The following is an 18,492-nucleotide window of genomic DNA, read 5'->3' as shown; positions in this document are numbered from 1 at the left end:
GAGCGTTCTAAATTATTTTTCTGATGCCAAGAACAACATGAATTGTCTTGCATTCTCCAAAAAATCTCCTTGATCACAACCATATCTGATCCTATGCTCTTTTCTATGAAGATTGCCTTCCCTTTCTCGATCCCATCCACTGTACTTGACTTGGCCAGATGAGAGAGTCTCTCTCAGCCTCTGGTTAGTACAATCATTGAGCTGCTCCAACTTTTACACTGAGAGTTGTAGATCACCCAACAACAACATGTAGTTATCTAGAGCTTTAAACATTGTAAATTGTCCAAAGATGTCCACAAAACAAAGTTTGGATCAGAGCCACTAACGGATACTCAGGAGAGATAGCAAAAGTGTTGTGAAGAGAGAAGTCATCAGAAGCATCTTAAAGAAAGAGTAAAAGACCGATTTGGAGAGGGAACTCCAGAGCTTAGGGCCAAATCAATTGAAGGCGAGCTACCAATTATTAAAATTTGGGATGGAAGAGACCAAAATTGGAGGTATGTAGAAAATTGGAGGATTACAGATCTGAGGCTACGTAGCTACATAGAGAGGGGAAAACCCATCAATTTAACTACTCTGTTAAAATCAAGGAATCTTATATGGATAACCATTAAGCATGATCAATTAATGAATGTGTTTTGCCTTCCCTTCTCAGGTATGATTATCAGGAATTGTTGCACAACTCCACCTTCTGCCTTGTTCCAAGGGGAAGAAGACTGGGGTCTTTCCGATTTCTGGAATCTCTTCAGGTAACACAACGTCCGTGATGTGAAAAGTTGAACTGTATGAGATTGTGAAACAAATACAGAAAATGCTGGATGTGTCTCATGAGTTTACCAACATTGAGAATAAAATTTTGGGGTAGAAGATCTAAAGGAATATTAGTTTATATATATAATCAAACATACGGTATTATGTGTTCAGAATATCAGCCAATTATTGCTTAGCGTTTAGCTCCTCATTTTTTAACCTTCAATTGTTATAAGTTTAATTTTTGCCAGAAGGCTGAGGCCAGCTTGGTCAACTCTAGCTGTATCCATGCCACCCCACACGCTGTAGTTCGGTGATGCTGAACATTTTGAAACACTCCACTCATTATTTCTCTCTCTCATGGCCTATTGACATACTTCTGCCCTGACCTATTTCTGCTGGAACTTTACCAAGTGGGTCTGCACATTGCTGTACAGTGGCTTCTGAACTTGTCCTTGTGGGACATGAACTTTTGGTCCCTTGCATTATTAATCCAGGCTTCTTGGTTGTTCATCTAGTAACATAACCAATACCTTGCTGCTGCCTTTCCTATTTCCCTTTGGTCATCTTCTCTTTCATGTCTACCACAATCTGTTTCTGGTTTGCAATAATAACATAGGAACCATATCGTAGGTCATTCCTGCTCTGGCATTATTTGAGATCATGGCTGATCTGTGTCTCAGTACCATTTATCCACCTAACTTTGGAGCCTTTGATACTGTTGTCCTCTTTTAAAAAAAATCTATCAACTTCAGAATTGAAAGCTACAATTGAGCTCAAGGATCCATAGCCTTTGAAGAGAAAGTTCTACATTTCTATGAGAACTGTATTTTCTTACTTCTGTCCCAAGTGACCAAAAATAAAAGCTTGCCTCCAGATTTGGGTTGGAACTGCTTGGGATCACTAAAATAAAGTAAACCTAAAGGTGCACTTGTGAGCGAGGAGAACATAGCTGTGCGCCAACAGGTCAAGTCCAAAATTGCAAAGCAAGTAACAGTCTTGGATGTAATTGTTCCCTTAACCCCCACATGTCATGAAGTCTAAGAGGTCTTAACTTTAAAACTTCAAATATAATTTTATAAAAGGGAAATTGTGGAAGACAACTTTTTAAAAACATTTTTGAGGAAAATCTGTGAAGGTAGTTATTTTTTATTATGTCTCCATTCCCTTTGGGCAATAGAGTAAATGTCATCTACCTGGATTTGCAAAAGTCTTGAAAATAAAGTTAACACAAAAGGGTAACATTTGATTTTGATTTGGATTTGGATTTTATTTGTTGTCACGTGTACCAAAGTATAGTGAAAAGCTTTGTTTCTGAGCCGTACAGGCAGCTCAAAATAGCAAGGACATATAAATCAAAAGTCCTTTGTGGCAGACAGGATACATTGCACAGGGTGTGCACTAGGCGAGATCAGCATTAGCAAGATCAACATTATTTGAGGCTAGAGAGTCCATTCATCAGTCTAATAACAGCCAGGAAGAAGCTGTTCCTGAACCTGCTGGTGCATGTGTTCAAGCTTCTATATCTTCTGCCTGACAGAAGAGGTTATAGGAGATCATTTTCTGGGTGTGATGGGTTGTTGATGATGTTGGCAACCTTTCCATGGCAGCGAGCTGTGTAAGCGGAGTCCATGGATGGATGGTTGGCTTCTGTGATGACCTAGGCTATGCACACCACCTTCTATAGTTTCTTACGGTACTGGGCAGAGCAGTTGCCATACCAGGCCGTAATGCACCTGGACAGTATGCTTTCAATGGTGCATCTGTAGAAGTGGGTGAGGGTCCTTATGGACATGCCAAATTTCCTGAGCTGCCTGAGGAAGAAGAAGTGTTGTTGGACTTTCTTGATCATCGCATCTATGTGGGAAGTCCAGGATAGGCTGTCCGTTATCGTCACTCCGAGGAACGTGACGCTCTTCAACCTTAGCTCTGTTGTTGTAAATGGGAGTGTGTTTTCTTCCTTTCTTTCTGAAGTTAATGGTCAGTTCTTTAGTTTTGCCGACGTTGAGAGAGAGGTTGTTCTCATTGCACCAAATCACCAAGCCCTCTATCTCCATTTTTTTTTTACTCATCATTGTTTAATATCTGTTCTATTACAGTGATGTCTTCCGTGAACTTGTAGGTGGCATCATTTGCAATTTCACAACACAATCATGGGTCTACAGGGAGTACAGTAGGGGGCTGAGGACACATCCTTGGGGGCCTCCAATGTTGAGTGTTGTGCACAATCAGATTTCATGGAGTTTGGGACCATGAATCAGCATTGTTAGAGATTGGTTAATGAACAGGAAGCAGACCTCTTCTTTGAAGAGGTGACAAGTAGGTTAGACCAGGGAAACCCAGTGGATATGGTCTACCTAGACTTCTAAAAGGCCTTTGATAAGGTGCCACATGGGAGGCTGCTGAGCAAGGTGAGGGCCCATGGTGTTCGAGGTGAGCTACTGGTATGGATTGAGGATTGGCTGTCTGACAGAAGGCAGAGAGTTGGGATAAAAGGTTCTTTTTCAGAATGGCAGCCGGTGACAAGCGGCGTCCCGCAGGGTTCAGTGTTGGGGCTGCAGCTGTTCACATTATATATTAATGATCTGGATGAAGGGACTGGGGGCATTCTAGCGAAGTTTGCCGATGATACAAAGTTAGGTGGACATGCAGGTAGTACTGAGGAAGTGGGGAGGCTGCAGAAGGATCTAGACAGTTTGGAAGAGTGGTCCAGGAAATGGCTGATGGAATTCAATGTAAGCAAAAGCGAGGTCTTGCACTTTGGAAAAAAGAATACAAGCATGGATTACTTTCTAAACGGTGAGAAAATTCATAAAGCCAAAATACAGAGGGATCTGGGAGTGCTAGTTGAGGATTCTCTAAAGGTAAACATGCAGGTTGAGTCCGTGATTAAGATAGCGAATGCAATGTTGTCAATTATCTCAAGAGGGTTGGAATATAAAAGCACTGTTGTGCTACTGAGACTTTATAAAGCTGTGGTTAGGCCCCATTTGGAGTACTGTGTCCAGTTTTGGTCCCCACACCTCAGGAAGGACATACTGGCACTGGAGCGTGTCCAGCGGAGATTCACACGTGATCCCTGGAATGGTAGGTCTAACATATGAGGAACGGCTGAGGATCCTGGGATTGTATTCATTGGAGTTTAGAAGATTAAGGGGAGATCTAATAGAAACTTACAAGATAATACATGGCTTGGAAAGGGTGGATGCTAGGAAATTGTTTCCGTTAGTTGAGGAGACTAGGACTCGTGGACACAGCCTTAGAATTAGAGGGGGTAAATTCAGAACAGAAATGCAGAGACATTTCTTCAGCCAGAGAGTGGTGGGCCTGTGGAATTCATTGCCACAGAGTGCAGTGGAGGCTGGGACGCTAAATGTCTTCAAGGCAGAAATTGATAAATTCTTGATGTCACAAGGAATTAAGGGCTACGGGGAGAATGCGGGAAAGTGGAGTTGAAATGCTCATCAGCCATGATTGAATGGTTGAGTGGACTCGATGGGCCGAATGGCCTTACTTACGCTCCTATGTCTTATGGTCTTAAGACCATTTCAAAGCCACTGGGCTGTCATGATTAAAGTGCGGAAAGGATCAGTTTCTGATTGTTATTGGTGTGGTCTCTATAGTTCTCAATCTCGAAGAACAAGGGCAGCAGATAGGAGTCAGAATCCTCAAATTCAGTTGCTAACCAAACATCGTGGGCTGCAAGGTTCAAGAAAACAGCTCGCCACTAACTTCCCAAGGCATTAAGGATGAGCAATAAATGTTGGCTCAGCCAACAACTCCCACATCCCATGAATGAAAATGGATAACTTACACAAAGAGACTCAAAGTACTCGAACTAAATTTGCTGATAATACAAAACTAGGTAGTAATCTGAGAAAGGTGCACTGGTTACAAGGAGGTATAGACAAATTAACTGAGTAGACAATATTGTGATAGGTGAAGAACAATGTGGGAAACTGTGGGGCTATTCATTTTGGTAGCAAGAAGAGAAAAGCAGAACATCTTTTCAAAGGTGTGAAGTCTGTAAATGTTAATATTTAACGAATCTTTGGTGGAATTGTACAAGGAACACAAGTTTAGTATACAGGTACAGAAAGCAATACAGAAGATAGATGTCATGTTAGTCTTTATTACAACGGCATTGGAGTACATGAATAAAGAAGTCTTCCTGCATGTATGTGTTGTGGTTCTGTTCGCCGAGCTGGGAATTTGTGTTGCAAACGTTTCGTCCCCTGTCTAGGTGACATCCTCAGTGCTTAGGAGCCTCCTGTGAAGCGCTTCTGTGATGTTTCCTCCGGCATTTATAGTGGTTTGAATCTGCCACTTCTGGTTATCAGTTCCAGCTGTCCGTTGCAGTGGTCGGTATATTGGGTCCAGGTCGATGTGCTTATTGATTGAATCTGTGGATGAGTGCCATGCCTCTAGGAATTCCCTGGCTGTTCTCTGTTTGGCTTGTCCTATAATAGTAGTGTTGTTCCAGTCGAATTCATGTTGCTTGTCATCTGCATGTGTGGCTACTAAGGATAGCTGGTCGTGTCGTTTCATGGCTAAATGGTGTTCATGGATGCGGATCGTTAGCTGTCTTCCTGTTTGTCCTATGTAGTGTTTTGTGCAGTCCTTGCATGGGATTTTGTACACTACATTGGTTTTGCTCATGCTGGGTATCGGGTCCTTCGTTCTGGTGAGTTGTCTGAGAGTGGCTGTTGGTTTGTGTGCTGTTATGAGTCCTAGTGGTCGCAGTAGTCTGGCTGTCAGTTCGGAAATGCTCATGATGTATGGTAGTGTGGCTAGTCCTTTGGGTTGCGGCATGTCCTCGTTCCGTTGTCTTTCCCTTAGGCATCTGTTGATGAAATTGCTGGGGTATCCGCTTTTGGTGAATCAACAGATGCCTAAGGGAAAGACAACGGAATGAGGACATGCCGCAACCCAAAGGACTAGCCACATTACCATACATCAAGTGCATTTCCGAACTGACAGCCAGACTACTGCGACCACTAGGACTCATAACAGTGGATGCTCTTTGGAGGGTCCAATTTCCCTTGACATGATGACAATTAATCTCAGGTCTTTCACAAAAGATTCTTTCAAAGAGATCAATTGACAATGAAAATCCTCAGGTTGGTGAAGTTGCACAGTTGAAGAAAAACTGGGAGATATAACCATGTAGCTACAGTACCGATATAATGATTTCTTGAAGTTCTCACTCAGTATTCTCAAGTTTAGGACAAAGAGAGTAGTGAATCATCAAGAAGATTGCAGAATTTCATTCTTCAAAAGATTTGTGCAAGAATGGTGAATGATCAACAAAAATCTCCTGAGATTACTGACTATTCTGGAGGAGTTGCAGTCTGGACAATCCAGATCGCATTTGTAGACACTGAGAAACTTTCTGGAAAAATGCCAGATGCAAGGAAGCTCAGCATGGACTACACAACTGGAATACTAGGCAAAGATAAGGAATTTTATATTTTTGAGGTGATCTGTTTGATTTACCTTTAAAGTAGTGATCTTGTATTGCAAAACTACTGAAGGTGACCAGAGCATTGGATAGCTCCTTGTGAAATCTTACAGCTTGGAATGCTTCCTTACACCTTAATGCCAGTATTTTAAAATATTGATTGACACTTTTTCCTTGCTTTTCATCAGCTTTTTGTTGGGAGAGGCGAAAAACTTATGGGCTTGGATGGAATCTCAGATTTGTGACAAATGGTACCGACGCAGCACACTTTGAGCCTGGGCTTGCCTCATATACTGAGTTGCTTGTCCCAATCTTGGGCCTTCCGTGCACTGCAATGAATCATGGAGAATGCTGTCAAAAATTTCATTGATCTCATTTCTTAATGCCTCATTATCACAGGAAATGGCCACTGTAAATGAATCCTCAATGGAGTGCATCGAGACCATTGGCTGTTGCATCAGATGCAGTCAATAACAAGGTTCTCGAGACTAAAATAAGCATTGAAGGATGCTAGGCCTGAAAAAAAACTTTGCCTATTTTTATCAACAAGTTTTCTGTTGAGGGTCCCATTGGTGATAGAGCCTACTGTCTGTAAGAAAGTACTGGCCTCCTTAAATCTTTCTTCTATCACCTTAAAAATATGGTCCTTAGTTTTGAACGTAGAGAAAAGACCTTTGCTATTCACCATATCTACGTCCCACATGATTTGGAGATGCTGGTGTTGAACTGGGGTGTACCAGGTTAAAAAAAATCACACAACACCAGGTTATAGTCCAACAGGTTTAATTGAAAGCACTAGCTTTCTGAGCGTCGCTCCTTCATCGGGTGGTTGTGGACAATTGTAAGACACAGAATTTATAGCAAAAATTTACAGTGTGATGTAACTGAAATTATACATTGAAAAATACCTTGATTATTTGTTGAGTCTTTCATCTGTTCGAATACCATGATAGTTTCACTTCTTTCATATGTAAATCACAAAACTTTTTTAAAAAAGGTTACACTCTCAGGTTAACTGTAACAATTGGTGTCAGCCAGACAATATGTTGAAGGTGTTAGCCCCCTGTGTTCCCTGTCTATGCCATAACATTTAGACTGGGACAACACTACTATTATAGGACAAGCCAAACAGAGAACAGCCAGGGAATTCCTAGAGGCATGGCACTCATCCACAGATTCAATCAATAAGCACATCGACCTGGACCCAATATACCGACCACTGCAACGGACAGCTGGAACTGATAACCGGAAGTGGCAGATTCAAACCACTATAAATGCCGGAGGAAACATCACAGAAGCGCTTCACAGGAGGTTCCCAAGCACTGAGGATGTCACCTAGACAGGGGACGAAATGTCTGCAACACAAATTCCCAGCTCGGCGAACAGAACCATAACAACGAGCACCCGAGCTACAAATCTTCTCACAAACTTTGAGCATGTATGTGGTTTTGATGACATCATACTTGGAACACTGTGCAGTTTTCAATCCCATATTTAAGTATTGATATACTTCTTTTAGAAACAATATAGTGAAGGTCCACCAGATTGCTCACTGGAATGAGAGGATTCTGTCAAGATGAGGTTTATTGAATATATTAATGAGCCTCTGAAGTGACTGTAATGTAACTGTGACCTCACTATTTATGTGCTAGTACTCTGCTAGAAGGCTGGAACCTGTGTAACACTGAGCATGCTGCTCTGTAGCCTTCCTCTCATGGAGAATTGGTGAGTAAACATTGTTTAGAAACAACTTAGAAATTTGGCCAAACTTTGTTGAGGTGAAAATAGAAAGACAGATTAAGATGATTCAGAATCAGCGAAGAGCAAGTTAATTAGAAAAGACAGATAAGAGCAACTCAGAGAATGAGGTAACTCTGAAAAATTAAACTGCATTTATTTCAGTGCAAAGGATCTTTCAATTAAAGGCTGCTTAACTCAGGGCATGCATCAGAAGATAGGACTGGGACGTCATAGCTATTGCAGAAACTTGGCTGAGGAAAGGACAGAGCTGGCAGCTCAATTTTCCAGGTTTTAAAAGAAGGATAAAAGAAAGGATAGAAAGGGAGGCAAAAGAGGAGGGTAAAGATATCTTTGGTTAAGAAGAACATTACCGTTGTAATGTTTTGGAGGTTCAGCTGTTGAACTAGAATGAACAAAATTAAAAATCACACAACACCAGATTATGGTCCAACAGGTTTATTTGGAAGTACTAGCTTTGGAGGTGCTGCCTCTTCATCAGGTGGTTGTGGAACCAACAATAATCACTATTGTAGTGAGAGAGGATATTTCTGAGGGATCATCCAGTGAAGATATATGGGTTGAAATTAGAAATAAGAAAGGGATGATCACCTTTATAAGATTGTACTAGAGGCCCTCCAACAGTCAGAGGGAAATTGAGGAGCAAATATGAATAGAGATGAATAGAGAATATGAATTGGGTGGCACGGTGACTCAGTGGTTAGCACTGCAGCCTCACAGCGCCAGGGACCCAGGTTCAATTCCAGCCTCGGGCGACTGTCTGTGTGGAGTTTGCATGTTCTCCCCATGTCTGTCTGTGTGGGTTTCCTCCGGGTGCTCCTGTTTCCTCCCACAGTCGAAAGATGTGCAGGTCAGTTGAATTTGCCATGCTAAATTGCCCATAGTGTTAGGTGCATTAGTCAGAGGGACATGGGTCTGGGTGGGTTACTCTTCGGAGGGTCGGTGTGAACTTGTTGGGCTGAAGGGCCTGTTTCCACACTGTAGGGAATCTAATCATCTCAGATATATCTAAGAACAATAGGGTTGTGATAGTAGGGGATTTTAGTTTTCCAAGCATTGACTGGGGGTGCTGTGTTATTAAGGGTTTAAACAGTGAGGAATTTGTTAAATGTGTTCAAGAAAATTTTCTTTATCAACATGTGTGTGTACCTACTAGAGAAGGAACAGAACTTGACCTTTTCTTGGGAATTAAGTCAGGGCAAGTGACTGAAGTCTTAGTAGGGAAACATTTTGGGACTAGTGAATGTAATTCTGTTAATGTTAAAATAGTTAAGGAAAAGGATAAACTTTCCTTTGTTAAAGCTCTCAATTGGAGTAAGGCAGACTTTAATGGTATAAAGACTAGAACTTTCAAAAGTTGGTTGGAATAGACTGTTTGCAGGGAAAAGAATGACTGACAATAGGGAGGTTTTCAAATGTTTGATAACGAGAGTTCAGAGGCATTATGTTCCTGTTAGACTGAAAGGTAGGCTGGTAAGAATAGGGAACAATGGTAAGATTAGGGAATACATTTAATCAAAAATATAAAAAGGAATCATAGATATAAACAACTGGGATCAAATAAATCCCTTCAATGGTATAAAGACTGTAGGGGCATTCTTAAAAGAGAGATCAGGAAAACAAAGAGGGGATATGAGACAGCTTTGACAGGTAAGGCTAAGGATAATCCAAAAAAGATGCTACAAGTACATTTAGAGGAAAAGAGCAACTAGAGAGTGAGGAGGACCCCTTAAAGATCGATGAGGTCATCTTTGTGTTAAACCTCAGGAGATGGGAGAGATATTAAATGAATATTTCACATCATCTGTTACTGTGGGGAAGGCAATGGAGGCTAGAGAACTCAGGAAAATAACTAGTGATGTTCTGAGAACAGTCCACATTAAAGAAGAGGATGTGTTGGAGTTCTTAGAAAACAAAGGTGGATAAATTACCAAGACCTGATCTAGAATTAAGGTGGGCCCTCACCTTACTCAGCAGCCTCCCGTGTGGCACCTTATCAAAGTCCTTTTGGAAATCAAGATAGACCACATCCACTGGGTTTCCATGGTCTAACCTACTTGTCACCTCTTCAAAGAATTCCAACAGGTTTGTCAGACACGACCTTCCCTTACTAAATCCATGTTCAAGTACATGTTTCTTTGAAATTTGTGTCACAAGTAAACAGGGTGGTTAAGAAGGTGGTTAAGAAGGAATGGAGGGTTTGAGTTGTAAAAACAGGCTGGATAGGCTTGCCTGCATTGCTGGGACCTTTCACTGCAAGAGTTGAGACATCATGTTGAGTTTGTGCAAGACATTGGTTAGGCATGTTCCGCAGTATTGTTTCCAGTTCTGGTCGCCCTGTTATTTAGAAGGGTTCATTAAATCTGGAGAGGGTTCAGAAATGACTTACCAGGATGTTGCCAGGAATGGAGGGTTTGAGCTGTAAAATCAGGCTGGATAGGCTGGGTCTTTTTTTCACTGGAGCGTAGGAGGTTGAGGGGTGACCTTATAGAGGTTTAAAAGATCGTGAGGGACGTAATTAAAAATCACACAACTCCAGGTTATAGTCCGACAGGTTTAATTGGAAGCACTAGCTTTTGGAGCTCCTTCATCAGGTGGTTGTGGAGGACACAATTGTAAGACACAGAATTTATAGCAAAAATTTACAATGTGATGTAACTGAAATTATACATTGAAAAATACCTTTATTGTTTGTTGAGTCTTTCATCTGTTCGAATACCATGATATTCATATGTAAATCACAAAACCTTTTTTTAAAAGTTACATTCTCAGGTGAACTTTAACAATTGGTTTCAGCCAGATAATATGTTGAAAGTGTTAGCCTCCTGTGTTCCCTGTCTGTGCCATAATGTTTAGACTGATTCTAATCTAAAAAGTGAGTTAACAGAGTCTTACATGGATTCACGCAGTTTTTGAGCAAAGAACAATGCAACTCTGCAAATACAAATTCACCCCACAAACGTATATGTATATGTTGTGTGTGTGTGTGTATGTCTGTCTATCTGGGGTGGGGGTTTGTGAGTGTGAGAGAGAGTGTATATTTGTGTGTATGTGAGTGTAGAGTGTCTAAGTCTGTGAGAGGGTGCATGTGTGAGTGTGTGTGTGTGTGTATATGTGTGGGGTGGGGGGTGTGTGTGTGTGTGTGTAGTGCAATGGTGGTCACCTGTAGTGTGACATGAACCCAAGGTCCCAGTTGAGGCCCTCCCTATGGGTACGGAACTTAGCTATCAGCCTCTGCTCGGCCACTTTTCGCTGCTGCCTGTCCCGAAGTCCGCCTTGGAGGATGGTCACCCGAAGGTCCAAGGTCGAATATCCTGGACCGCCGAAGTGTTCCCCAACTGTAAGGAAACACTCCTGTCTGTTGATTGTTGTTCGGTGCCCATTCATCTGTTGCCGCAGCCTTTGCTTGGTTTCCCCAATGTACCATGCCTCCGGGCATCCTTGCCTGCAACATACAAGATAGACAACGTTGGCTGAGTCACATGAGTACCTGCCACGTACATGGTGGGAGGTGTCCCCACATGTAATGGTGGTATCCATGTCCACACTCTGACACGTCTTGCAGCGCCTACCATGACAGGGTTGTATGGAGTTGTCCTGAAAGCTGGAAAGCTTGCTATGAACAATGATCTGTTTGAGGTTTGGCAGTTGTTTAAAGGCAAATAGTGGAGGTGTAGGAAAGGTCTTGGCGAGGTGCTCATCCTCATTGATAATGTGTTGCAGGTCACAAAGAACATGGCGTAGTTTTTCAGCTCCTGGGAAGTACTGGACAACGAAGTGTACCCTGTCGGTTGCAGCTCAAGTCTGTCTCCTGAGGAGGTCATTACGGTTTCTCGCTGTGGCACGTCGGAACTGGCGTCGATGAGTTGAGCATCGTATCCCATTCTTATGAGAGCATCATAGAGTACTTCCAGGTGTCCGCCACGTTCCTCCTCTCTGAACAGATCCGGTGTACGCATAGGGCTTGTGCATAGGGGATGGCTGTTTTAATATGTTTTGGGTGGAAGCTGGAGAAGTGTAGCATTGTGAGGTTGTCTGTGGGTTTGCGGTAGAGTGTGGTGCTGAGGTGTCCATCCATCAAAGTCCTGATCAATGTGTTTAATTCATGGGTGTGTTCTTTGGTCAGATCAGCTGGTAGTTGACTGTAGTGTTCATGGTTGTTCAGTTGTTGGTACCCGTGAATTAAACACATTGATCAGGACTTTGGATCCAGTCCTTCAGAGTTCCTTACGCACCCTTATCCCACATATTTCTCTTGTTGGCGACTTCTACTGCCTTCCAAAGATACACAAAGCCAATACACCAGGACGTCCCATCGTATCAGACAATGGGACCCTGTGTGAGATTCTCTCCGGCTATGTTGAAGGCATCTTGAAACCTATTGTACTGGGGATTCCCAGATTCTGTTGCAACACTACGGATTTCTTACAGAAACTCAGCACCCACGGACCAGTCAATCCGGGAATATTCCTCGTCACAATGGACATTTCAGCACTCTATACCAGCATCTCCCACAATGATGGCATCGCAGCAACAACCTCAGTACTCAACACCAAATACTGCCAATCTCCAAACAACTCGTCCGCTTTATCCTCGATCACAACATCTTCACCTTTGACAACCAGTTCTTCATCCAGACACGTGGAACAGCCATGGGGACCAAATTTTCACCCCAATATGCCAACATCTTCATGCACAGATTCGAACAAGACTTCTTTTCTACGCAGGACCTCCAACCAACATTATACACCAGGTACATTGACGACATTTTCATCCTCTGGACCCATGGTCAGGAGTCACTGATAAAACTACGCAGTGATATCAACAAGTTTCATCCCACCATCAAACTCACCATGGACTACTCTCGACTATCTGTCTCATTCTTGGACACATGCATCTCTATCAAGGATGGATACCTCAGCACCACACTCTACTGCAAACCCACAGACAACCTCACAATGCTACACTTCTCCAGCTTCCACCGAAAATGTATTAAAACAGCCATCCCCTATGGACAAGCCCTACGCGTACACAGGATCTGTTCAGGTGAGGAGGAATGTGACGGACACCTGGAAGAACTCAGGGATGCTGTCATAAGGATGGGGTACGATGCTCAACTCATCAACTGCCAGTTCCGACGTGCCACAGCAAGGAGCCATAATGACCTCCTCAGAAGACAGACACGTGCTGCAACCGACAGGGTACCCTTCATTATCCAGTACTTCCCAGGAGCTGAAAAACTACGCCATGTTCTTCGTGATCTGCAACACATTATCAATGAGGATGAGCACCTTGCCAAGACCTTCCCCACACCTCCACTGCTCGCCTTTAAACAACCGCCAAACCTCAAACAGATCATTGTTCGTAGCAAACTGCCCAGCTTTCAGGACAACTCCATATAACCCTGTCATGGTAGGCGCTCAAGAAGTGTCAGAGTGTGGACATGGATACCACCATTTCACGTGGGGACATCTCCCACCATGTACGTGGCAGGTACTCATGTGAGGCAAGGATTCCCGGAGGCATGGTACATTGGGGAAACCAAGCAAAGGCTGCGGCAACGGATGAATGGGCACCGCACAACAATCAACAGACAGGAGTGTTTCCTTACAGTTGGGGAACACTTCGGCGGTCCAGGACATTCGACCTCGGACCTGCAGGTGACCATCCTCCAAGGCGGACTTCGAGACAGGCAGCAGCGAAAAGTGGCCGAGCAGAGGCTGATAGCTAAGTTCCATACCCATAGGGAGGGCCTCAACTGGGACCGAGGGTTCATGTCACACTACAGGTGACCACCATTGCACTATACACACACACACACACACACACACACACACACACACAGGCACTCCTATACACACACATACATACAGATACATGTATACACAGACAAACACACTCCCATACTCTCACATACATCCTCTCACAGACTTAGACCCTTTACACTCACACACACATATACACACTCTCTCACAGACACTCACAACCCCCCACCCCACACACATACACACACGCACTCACACATGCACCCTCTCAGACTTAGACACTCTACACTCACATACACACACGTATACACTCTCTCTCACACTGACAACACCCCCACCCCAGATAGACAGACACACACACATACACACAAAAACCCACATGCACACATATACGTTTGTGGGGTGAATTTGTATTTGCAGAGTTGCATTGTACTTTGCTCAAAAACTGCATGAATCCATGTCAGACTCTGTTAACTCACTTTTTATATTAGAATCAGTCTAAATGTTATGGCATAGACAGGGAACACAGGGGGCTAACACCTTCAACATATTGTCTGGCTGACACCAATTGTTACAGTTAACCTGAGAGTGTAACCTTTTTTAAAAAAGTTTTGTGATTTACATATGAAAGAAGTGAAACAATCATGGTATTCGAACAGATGAAAGACTCAACAAATAATCAAGGTATTTTTCAATGTATAATTTCAGTTACATCACACTGTAAATTTTTGCTATAAATTCTGTGTCTTACAATTGTCCACAACCACCCGATGAAGGAGCGACGCTCAGAAAGCTAGTGCTTTCAATTAAACCTGTTGGACTATAACCTGGTGTTGTGTGATTTTTTTTTAACCTGGTACACCCCGGTCCAACACCAGCATCTCCAAATCATGAGGGACGTAGATATGGTGAATAGCAAAGGTCTTTTCTCTACGTTCAAAACTAAGGACCATATTTTTAAGGTGATAGAAGAAAGATTTAAGGAGGCCAGTACTTTCTTACAGACAGTAGGCTCTATCACCAATGGGACCCTCAACAGAAAACTTGTTGATAAAAATAGGCAAAGTTTTTTTTCAGGCCTAGCATCCTTCAATGCTTATTTTAGTCTCGAGAACCTTGTTATTGACTGCATCTGATGCAACAGCCAATGGTCTCGATGCACTCCACTGAGGATTCATTTACAGTGGCCATTTCCTGTGATAATGAGGCATTAAGAAATGAGATCAATGAAATTTTTGACAGCATTCTCCATGATTCATTGCAGTGCACGGAAGGCCCAAGATTGGGACAAGCAACTCAGTATATGAGGCAAGTCCAGGCTCAAAGTGTGCTGCGTCGGTACCATTTGTCACAAATCTGAGATTCCATCCAAGCCCATAAGTTTTTCGCCTCTCCCAACAAAAAGCTGATGAAAAGCAAGGAAAAAGTGTCAATCAATATTTTAAAATACTGGCATTAAGATGTAAGGAAGCATTCCAAGCTGTAAGATTTCACAAGGAGCTATCCAATGCTCTGGTCACCTTCAGTAGTTTTGCAATACAAGATCACTACTTTAAAGGTAAATCAAACAGATCACCTCAAAAATATAAAATTCCTTATCTTTGCCTAGTATTCCATTTGTGTAGTCCATGCTGAGCTTCCTTGCATCTGGCATTTTTCCAGAAAGTTTCTCAGTGTCTACAAATGCGATCTGGATTGTCCAGACTGCAACTCCTCCAGAATAGTCAGTAATCTCAGGAGATTTTTGTTGATCATTCACCATTCTTGCACAAATCTTTTGAAGAATGAAATTCTGCAATCTTCTTGATGATTCACTACTCTCTTTGTCCTAAACTTGAGAATACTGAGTGAGAACTTCAAGAAATCATTATATCGGTACTGTAGCTACATGGTTATATCTCCCAGTTTTTCTTCAACTGTGCAACTTCACCAACCTGAGGATTTTCATTGTCAATTAATCTCTTTGAAAGAATCTTTTGTGGAAGACCTGAGATTAATTGTCATCATGTCAAGGGAAATTGGACCCTCCAAAGAGCATCCACTTGTCTTCCACTACAATGGAGACTTTACCTGTACCGAGGTAATCTAGAAACTCATGTCAATATTATGAGGACATAGGTTTCAATCCTAACATGGCAGATGGAGAAATTTGAATAAAATCTGCAATTAAAATCCAGCCTAATAGTGAATGTGTAACCACGTTTTTTTAAAATCTCCATGTTTTTCTCTAATGTCGTTTAGAGAAGGAAAACTGGCCTGTTTGACACATGATTCCAGACTCTCAGAAATCCATAGTCAATTGTCAGAAAAACCCATCTGATTCACTAATGCCCTTTAGGGGAGGAAACTGCTGTCCTTCCCTGATCTGGCCTACATGTAACTCCAAATCCACAGCAATACGGTTGACTTTTAACAGCCCGTTGGTTAAATAACGATGGGCAATAAATGCTCACCTAGCCAGCGACACCCTCATCCCATGAATGAATAAGAAAAAAAAATGTGGTTGATTCTTGACTGCCCTCTTGACAAGCAGAAATGGACAAGAAATGCTGGCCCAGCCAGTGACACCCTCATCCCTTGAATAAATTTTAAAAAAAATTAATTTCCATCTGAAATGGCTTATGAAACCACTCTATTCACCGGCAACTTGGGATGGGTAACAAATGCCAGCTTTACTGTTAATACCCACATCATATACAAGAATAAAATAAGTACTGGTTATTCTCAAATGAGAGGTTCCGTACTTTGGGTCTCTGAAATTTAGAAGAACAAAACATGATGTCATTGAAGCATGCAAGATTTTGTAGGAACTTGACATGTCAGACACTGAAAGGTTTTGTTTTCTCGTGCTGGAAAGTCGAGAACATGGGAGGCACTATCACAGGATGAGTGGCTGATCACTTAGGACACAGAAGAATAGACATTCATGCACTCAATAGGTTGTGAATCTTTGGAGTTCTTTACACCAGAGGATGGTGGAAGCCCCATTGTTGAATATATTTAATGCTGGACAAAACTCTGGACTCCAGGGGCATCAAGGTATATGGGAAGTGGGCAGGAAAATGGAGCTGATGCCAAAGATCAGTCATGACCATTTGAACAATGGAGTAAGCTTAATGGGACATCTGGTCCACTTCTGCTCCTTATTTCTTATATTTCTTGTTTTGAAATGAAGAAGAAAAGAGGGGAGAGAAATGCAAGTTTTTGTATGGTCTTCTTGGGATGTTGCTAAGCAACCTCAAGCTTAATGCAAAGGGTTGCACTGCATTTTCATTCCTTCAGAACCTTTTTTCCATGATTCCTAGGAGACCCAAAGTGAAACAAATCTCATTATTTTGAAACTTGTCATTCATCGATTGCTTTATAAAGCTTGTGAGCAAGAAAATGGAAATTGTCACTCACTGGGATTTTTTTTCTTATGTTGATGCAAAAAAATTGAGTTCAAAAGGTTGTGTAGAAGAAAGGAACATCAATATTCCCAGCATATCAATTGCTTAAAGATGAACAGTGAATTATGATCTGGAGTCCTGGCCAACATTTCTCCCTTACCCAACAATATCAAAAAAAGTTTACTTGTTAATTTGTCTTATTGTTGTTTTGAAACCTCTCTCAAAGTAATCCTGGGGTTTAACCACCTGATGATACTGACTGGAGACTACATTTTACTGCATGCTAGGTACTTTGAGATGTTTCTGAGGGATAGGATGATACTTTTTAAAAGTACATTGTTGTTTCTTTGCTTCACTCTTTACATCAAAAACTTGGAAATGCTCTCCCTTCCTCATTCTTCCCTGACTCATAATTTCCACAGCATATTAAAACTCAAGCTTGTCCTTGAGGAGCCACCCCAATGATTTACCTTATCTTCACTCTTTACTATTTTCAGCCTCAGAGGTAGTCAGCACCTTAACCTTTCTGTTAAGTTACTCACCAAATATATATATTATCTTGGATTTGCTTGCTCAGGTGGATGCTCTTGACAAAGCTGGAAGTAGTCACTGTCATTGTCATAATCATGCTCTCGGATGTCCTCCTGAAGTCTTATGGGTTAAGTATCACTCATTTAAAATTCCTTCTTCGATCTGATGAAAGATATGTGTTTGGGCAACCTTCAGGGTTTACCAAAGACTTCCAAACTAATTTGACAAAATTCCCAAAATAGAAGTATTTCTTTGGACAACCCTTACTGCAAGGATTGCAGGTGCTGTCTCCAGTTCTTTAACTGGTAAAGCCACCTGGTCTTGGATGGTATTGCCTTTCTAGCTCTTAACCTTCTGAATCAACATAGCTGTATTCTTTTAAATGTGATAGGCTCCAAGCTGATTTCATTACATTTTATTTCTGAGCTGCTTATATCGGTTTCTCAAACATACCTGCATTCTGTCGAGATAAATCTTCTCTTCATAAAATGTGCAGTTAAATTCTAAGACACATGAACCGTGAACGAGATCTCTGGAACACCATGAGTTGGCAGGTGTCTGACTGCAGCTCAGTTTGAGTTGACAATCATCCAGATTGGCATGAAGGTTTAATCTTTTGGATGCTGCTGCAAACATACCCAGGCCAAGTATTCATAGGAACATCAAACAATTTGTTTTCCTTTTTAATTTTCTATGAATATTTCTGTTTACTAGTTGTACAAATATTGGAGCATAGGTTGAAAGGCTGTTAAAATGACTATCAAGAATCAGCCAATCCAATACTGAAGGGGCTCTTCGCATCCAGTTGTCTGGGACAATGTGAGGGTGTGTGTCAAGT

General features: G+C 42.0%; 1 protein-coding gene across 1 annotated transcript in view; it reads left to right on the top strand.

Annotated features, from left to right (window-relative positions):
• The window catches only part of LOC122563602 (exostosin-1-like), a 260,921-nt gene that overhangs the window by 190,693 nt on the left and 51,736 nt on the right, over positions 1-18,492 (top strand). Inside the window, exon 2 of the mRNA XM_043717538.2 lies at positions 656-749. Coding sequence (XP_043573473.1) covers positions 656-749 — 94 coding nt within the window. The remainder of the gene's footprint in view (positions 1-655; positions 750-18,492) is intronic.

Source organism: Chiloscyllium plagiosum, unplaced genomic scaffold, assembly GCF_037043375.1.
Source record: "Chiloscyllium plagiosum isolate Xiang-an unplaced genomic scaffold, Cpla_swu_hap1 HiC_scaffold_30, whole genome shotgun sequence".
Classification (NCBI taxonomy): Eukaryota; Metazoa; Chordata; class Chondrichthyes; order Orectolobiformes; family Hemiscylliidae; genus Chiloscyllium; species Chiloscyllium plagiosum.
Note: the sequence above shows the minus strand (reverse complement) of the source record. Positions and strands in the feature narration are given on the sequence as shown.